General features: G+C 47.8%; 1 protein-coding gene across 1 annotated transcript; it reads left to right on the forward strand.

Moving 5' to 3' along the window:
- The first annotated feature begins 398 nt into the window (after positions 1-398).
- Positions 399-4,649, forward strand: LOC123111858 (nucleobase-ascorbate transporter 6). The gene is made up of 14 exons (XM_044532744.1): positions 399-1,166; positions 1,590-1,687; positions 1,861-2,037; positions 2,126-2,226; positions 2,338-2,413; positions 2,503-2,562; positions 2,663-2,847; positions 2,940-3,036; positions 3,124-3,210; positions 3,307-3,365; positions 3,459-3,550; positions 3,705-3,782; positions 3,917-4,077; positions 4,173-4,649. Exons 1-14 carry the CDS (start codon positions 1,064-1,066, stop codon positions 4,389-4,391), a joined length of 1,593 nt encoding a protein of 530 aa, XP_044388679.1. The 5' UTR covers positions 399-1,063; the 3' UTR covers positions 4,392-4,649.
- The last annotated feature ends 2,357 nt before the right edge of the window (positions 4,650-7,006 follow it).

The following is a 7,006-nucleotide window of genomic DNA, read 5'->3' on the forward strand; positions in this document are numbered from 1 at the left end:
GTCCCTGATGAATCTTCCGCTGAAGCCCTAGCGCTCAGGGCTCTGCTTGCAGCAGACAACCAACCTATCATGCCCGTCTCTCTAGCCAGAGGAGAATAAATTCCCTCAACAACCATCCCCCTTTTAATTTCCGAGAAATTTGCCCAGGCTCACTCTTTAACTCCTCCGCATTTATCCACTCCTATATACACACAAAAATACAAACTGCCGATTAATAGCGCAAGCAGACCAATCGCGGTCAAAAGGAAATCTGCGCCTTGTGTCAGCGCTGCTGGCTCAGTTTCAGTAACGGTTACGGACGGAGCGTCAAACCCAAACCCCCGAGCAGTTGAGAGCTGAGACTACGCCGCGTGGGAGGCGTCCCGGAGGCAGCACGGCACGGCAGCGGTGAGGCAGAGGAAACAGCGAGAATCGGAGGGAGAGTGGAAAGCCGCCGAGGGAAAAGGCTCGCTGGCCAGGCCAGCTCGCTCGCTTGCAAAAGGCGCCGTTTTTAAAGCGGAAAGGGAGGAGGCAAGGAGAGCAGTCCTTCTCGCCCTCTGCCCCCGCTCGCCTCTCTGCCACCTCCTTTCTGCCGCCCAAAAGAGAGAGGAAGTTTTCGCCTCGGGATGCCGCTGGCTGCCTTTCCGCTGCTAGTCTAGTCCCTTCCTGCGAGTAGCCTCCTCCCTCTCCAGCGAGCTTCTCTTCTCTTCTCTTCCCTTTCCTTGCAGCGAGGGAGAAGGGAGGAGGAAGAGAGCGTGCGCGGGGGAGCGTAAGGTGGCTTTCTGGGGGGATAGATTCCATTCCTCTCCTTGGAGGAGGAGGAGGAGGAGAAGTAGTAGTGGGGAATTGGGTAGCTAGGCCAGATCAATTGCTTTCTCTCGATTCTCTGCGCCTTTTCTCCAACTTTACTCTCCCCCGTGGTTGGTTGGTTGGTTGTTCCTTGCTTGCGAGGGGGTTCTCGGTTCTTGGCAGAAAAGAACGACAGATCAGTCGGTCAGTCAGTCCAGTCCCCTGTTCCTGTGCGAGTGGCGAGTGAAGTGACGGGCGTGGTTTCTTGGGAGTTTGGAGCCGGAGGAAGAAGAAGATGGCAGCCGCGCCGCCGCCCAAGGCCGACGAGCTGCAGCCGCATCCGCCCAAGGAGCAGCTGCCCAGCGTCTCCTTCTGTATCACCAGTCCGCCGCCATGGCGTACGTGCTCTCTGCTCTGCTTCACCCTTTTGATTTTGCTCTTTAAAAGCTTCCCTCACTCCTCCGTGCTTGTCCCTTCACTGTCCTTAGTTTGTTTCTCGTACTACTTGCTGTTTCATGCATGCCCAGGCTTTTTCCCCCACTGCAAATATATGTGTGCTGATTACTGGAATGTTTTTGTTGTTGTCGGTGCACATCAGTCTCTACATATTTTCACTACAGAAAGTTTTTCATGTTTTTTATTGGACACAAATTCTTTTGCTTAACCAGTCTGGAAGATTCGCTGATCTTGAATTTATTTATAATGAAAAGGCCTTTCAGTTGCACATCTTTTTATGCAATTCATATACTAGTAGTACTACTCATATCAAATGGTGTACTGTATGTTTGATGTTTCTCTTGTGCCTGTAATCTTGTACGCAGCCGAGGCCGTGATTCTAGGATTTCAGCATTTCATAGTCATGCTGGGCACCACCGTCATCATACCAAGCGCGCTTGTTCCTCAAATGGGAGGTGGAAATGTGAGCCCTCATCAACTCTTTATTTATTGATTCTCTACCAAATGTCCTCTGTTTATTCACTTACTTGACACACGACGAATTCGATATCTCTGAATAAGTACTACTAAGCTCTCACTGAATTTGCCGTACATATAAACATGATGATGGACAGTCACTGAATAAATTTCTGTCAGGAGGAGAAAGCTCGGGTAATCCAGACGCTCTTGTTCGTCGCCGGCATAAACACCTTACTGCAAACCTTCTTCGGGTCTCGCCTCCCCGTCGTGATGGGCGGCTCCTACACCTTCGTCGCGCCGACCATCTCCATCATCTTGGCTGGACGCTATGACAATGAGACGGACCCTCACGAGGTACTTCTTACTGCCCACAGACTGGCTATTTCATTAATCTACGCGTTCGCACAGGAAAAGCTAATGGGTTTGTGTTGTTGTCCTCAAGAAATTCCTACGGACGATGAGGGGGACACAAGGCGCTCTCATCATCGCCTCCACGATTCAGATCATCCTTGGCTTCAGCGGCCTCTGGCGCAATGTTGTCAAGTTAGTCCCATTTTCAGCCTTTCTTCGTCGAACTATAGTACTCCCTGTAGCGTTTCAGGTTGTGCAGTTAAGAGTTGAGTTAACTAACTATCCTGTATGATTTATTTGCAGATTGCTGAGCCCATTATCTGCAGTTCCTCTTGTTTCACTTGTCGGGTTTGGGCTTTATGAACTCGGCTTTCCAGCGGTTAGTTTTGCTCCATCACTTGCACTTTTTCCCCTGCTTCTAGAATCTTCTTGGAAGAGTGAACAGAAGGTATTCATGATCAAATACAGGTAGCCAAGTGCGTGGAAATTGGTCTGCCAGAACTCATCCTAATGGTCGCGTTTTCTCAGGTATCACAACATTTTACGAAGTTCTGATTGATCAGATCAATGTTTTCAAATGGTTTTGAATGAGGTAATGATATACTGACCATGTTTGTTTGCTGCACAGTATTTGCCTCATGTGTTGCATTCTGGAAAGGGTGTCTTTGGCCGGTTTTCTGTTCTTTTCACCGTGTCAATCGTGTGGCTCTACGCATACATCCTCACAATCAGTGGCGCCTACAAGAACGCCAAGTTGAAGACGCAGGCGCATTGCCGCGTCGATCGTTCAGGGCTTATCGGAGGAGCTCCATGGTAGGGTCCCAGGAAACCATGTTTTATTATAATAATGCATTGTAATTCTGATGGCATTCGTAACGAAGGTGCTGCCTGAAATCTGGCTGCAGGATAAGTGTTCCGTATCCGTTTCAGTGGGGGGCTCCTACATTCGATGCTGGAGAATGTTTTGCAATGATGATGACTTCATTCATTGCCATTGTAGAGGTTTGTTTGCAATATTTACCCTAGAATAGGAAACAGATGCTATACATTCAGTCATACTAATAAGATGGTAATGTCTTGACTTGCCAGTCGACTGGAGCCTTCATTGCTGCTTCAAGGTATGCAAGTGCGACGATGATACCTCCGTCGATCGTCAGTCGGGGAATTGGTTGGCAGGTAAATGAACCATTTATTGTACAGTGGAGTTTGTCTAATCTTATTTTACTTGGTAGGCAATAATGCATGCTGATCGCAATGAAACGTCACTTTCAGGGCATCGGTATCTTGCTTGATTCGTTCTTTGGGACAGCCAATGGAACCTCAGTTGCAGTGTAAGTATATGTTTGGGGATAGTACAAGTGGCATTACTTGACTGAACAGCCAATGGAGTACTTGATTATCTCTGTGAACTTTTGTATTTGCAGGGAGAATGTTGGTTTACTTGCTGTGACACATGTTGGCAGCAGGAGAGTGGTGCAAATATCTGCCGGCTTCATGATTTTCTTTGCTGTCCTAGGTAATGCCACTATATATCTCTATGCTAAACTTATTTTAAAAGCTATTATTATTACTGTGGTTTTGGTTGGTGCATATATATTGCTGTCACCTTTTCGAAAAAATATATATTGCTGTCAAAGATAATTTTAATTTTGTTTCTTTTGGCAACACAGGAAAATTTGGAGCCCTGTTCGCGTCCATTCCACTGCCTATATTTGCTGGGATGTACTGTGTTTTCTTCGCATATGTCGGTACGTTTAGATATCCGAAACCGCTTGTCGTCGTTCGGGAGTCTAAATTTGATTAATTTTCAGCGTGTTACGTTGCCAGTTCTGACACCAGTATGAATGTATGAGTCTCATTGGTTCTCTCTTTTGCCGAGCAGGTGCGTGCGGTCTGAGCTTCCTCCAGTTCTGCAACCTGAACAGCTTCAGGACCAAGTTCATCCTGGGCTTCTCCTTCTTCATCGGCATATCGGTGCCTCAGTACTTCAACGAGTACGCCTCCGTCTCGGGCCACGGCCCCGTGCACACGGGCGCTAGATGGGTACGACGATAAGCAAGCACACACCCTCGGCCTCTCGCCATTGCTCCGCCTTGAGCAGCTCTCTGAAACCACTGACCGTTTGTTGATTTGGGCAGTTCAACGACATGATCAACGTGCCCTTCTCGAACAAGCCGTTCGTGGCGGGGCTGGTGGCCTACTTCCTGGACAACTCGATGCACCTGCACCAGAGCGCGGTGAGGAAGGACAGAGGCTACCACTGGTGGGACAAGTTCAGGAGCTTCAAGAAGGACGCAAGGAGCGAGGAGTTCTACTCCCTGCCCTTCAACCTCAACAAGTTCTTCCCTTCGGTCTAAATCGTCGCGGGAAAGGGCGCTGTCGATCCCCTTGTTCGTGCATTGGCTGAACATGAATGGGCCTGCTAGCTTGATCTGTCGAGTTTTCGTGGTGCCGCTGTGCGTCAGTTTTGTGTATTTATGGGCGAGATGGACTGATTGGACCAGTGGGGACGCTATGCTAGTTTTGGATCAACGTCTCGTAAGTCATAGCCTGTTGTTCATCTGTGGATGTACATGCGGTTTCCCTAGCCCAGGAAAAAAGATCATCATTACTAAGGTGGCTTTGCTATAATTTATTTCCTAGTCCTAGAAATTAAAGAGTGAAGCGTTCGATTATGCTATTTCCAACCCAGAAAAATGCTAAACAAAATAAGTACTTTTTCTTAGGAAACGAGCATCGTGCACCCAATTTTATTCGCGTATGTTCTATGATGACATACACAAACACTTTCGAGGAACCTCTACACTTTTTATTTTCAAAGCATTAGCGTCTTGACATACAGACATTTCATTTTTTTTAGAAAAGGAGAATGATCCCCGGCCTCTGCATCTTGGAGATGCATGCGGCCATTTTATTAATTATTCTCGAGAACCTTACAAAGTACTCCCTCCGTCCCATAATATAAGAAGCTTTTTGACACTAGTGTAGTGTCAAAAAACGTCTTACATTATGGGACGGAGGGAGTAGAACACAATATGTTTGAATCCGCCATCTTGACAACATCTGCCACTATTCCTATCCATTTGATGAAAGGGTGCAAGCCGGGCCACATACACAGACCTCTCACTTAAGCCTAACATCTAAAGCCGGAGGCCCCGACCGAGCCATCTACCGGGTCCGCGGCACAAACCGGTCCGACGCACTCACATGTGTCGTTGCCGCCATCTTCCACTGGTCCATCTTCAGAGCAAATTGAGGTGTCAACCTTAGCAGGTCCTCCGCCATCGACGCCACCACGACGCGAAACAACGACCTCCACCTACGCGAGCCTTGGCAGGTCTTCCGCCATGGGCGCCACCACGATGCCAAACGACGACCTCGACCTACGCGAGTCCATCTCCAAGCAACAGACGTAGATCCATGTGAAGGAAATATGCCCCAGAGGCAACAATAAAGTTGTTATTTTATATTTCCTTATATCATGATAAATATTTATTATTTATGCTAGAATTGTATTAAATGGAAACTTGATACAAGTGTGGATACATAGACAAAACACCGTGTCCCTAGTAAGCCTCTACTAGACTAGCTCATTAATCAAAGATGGTTAAGTTTCCTAACCATAGACATTTGTTGTCATTTGATGAACGAGATCACATCATAAGAAATATGATGTGATGGATAAGACCCATCCGTTAGCTTAGCATAATGATCGTTTAGTTTTATTGCTATTGCTTTCTTCGTGTCAAATATATTTTCCTTCGACTATGAGATTATGCAACTCCCGGATACCGGAGAAATGCCTTGTGTGCTATCAAACGTCACAACGTAACTGGGTGATTATAAAGATGCTCTACAGGTATCTCTGAAGGTGTTTGTTGAGTTGGCATAGATCAAGATTAGGATTTGTCACTCCGAGTATCAGAGAGGTATATCTGGGCCCTCTCGGTAATACACATCATAAGCTTGCAAGCAAACGACTAAGGAGTTAGTCACGAGCTGATGTATTATGGAACGAGTAAAGAGACTTGCTGGTAACGAGATTGAACTAGGTATGAAGATACCAACGATCAAATCTCGGGCAAGTAACATACCGATGGACAAAGGGAATAACGTATGTTGTCATAACGGTTTGACCGATAAAGATCTTCGTAGAATATGTGGGAGCCAATATGAGCATCCAGGTTCCGTTATTGGTTATTGACCGGAGAGTTGTATCGGTCATGTCTACATAGTTCTCGAACCCGTAGGATCCGCACACTTAACGTTCGATGACGATATAATATTATATGAGTTATATGTTTTGGTATCTGAATGCTGTTCGAAGTCCCGGATGAGATCACGGACATGATGAGGAGTCTCGAAATGGTCGAGAGATAAAGATTTATACATAGGACGATGGTATTCAGACACTGGAAGTGTTTCGGAGGGTACCAGGTACATATCGGGTCACCGGAAGGGGTTCCGGGCATCCCCGACAAAGATATGGGCTTAATGGGCCAAAGGAAGGGACAGACCATCCCACAAGGGGCTGGTGCGCCCCTCCACCAGGCCGGCCAGCCCTAGGCAAGCCCCTCCTTCCTTCCCCTCCTCAAGGGAGAAAGGAAGGGGGGTGCCACCTCCCCCTTCCTTCACCTGGCGCCTATACAAGGAAGGGGGGGGGGAACCAGGGCAGGAGCACAAGTGGGACTCGACCCCACTTGGGGCGCCCCTTGGCCTCTCCCCTCTCCCTCTCACCTGTATATATGAGGAGGAGGGGCGCCTAGCACACACCAGACAATTGCCTAGCCGTGTGCGACGCCCCCTCCATAGTTTACACTCTCGGTCATATTCTCACGGTGCTTAGGCAAAGACCTGCGAGAATCACTTCACCATCACCGTCACCACACCGTCCTGCTGACGGAACTCATCTACTACCTCGACGTATTGATAGATTAAGAAGGCGAGGGACGTCATCGAGCTGAACGTGTGC

Source organism: Triticum aestivum, chromosome 5B, assembly GCF_018294505.1.
Source record: "Triticum aestivum cultivar Chinese Spring chromosome 5B, IWGSC CS RefSeq v2.1, whole genome shotgun sequence".
In the NCBI taxonomy this organism is placed as follows: domain Eukaryota; kingdom Viridiplantae; phylum Streptophyta; class Magnoliopsida; order Poales; family Poaceae; genus Triticum; species Triticum aestivum.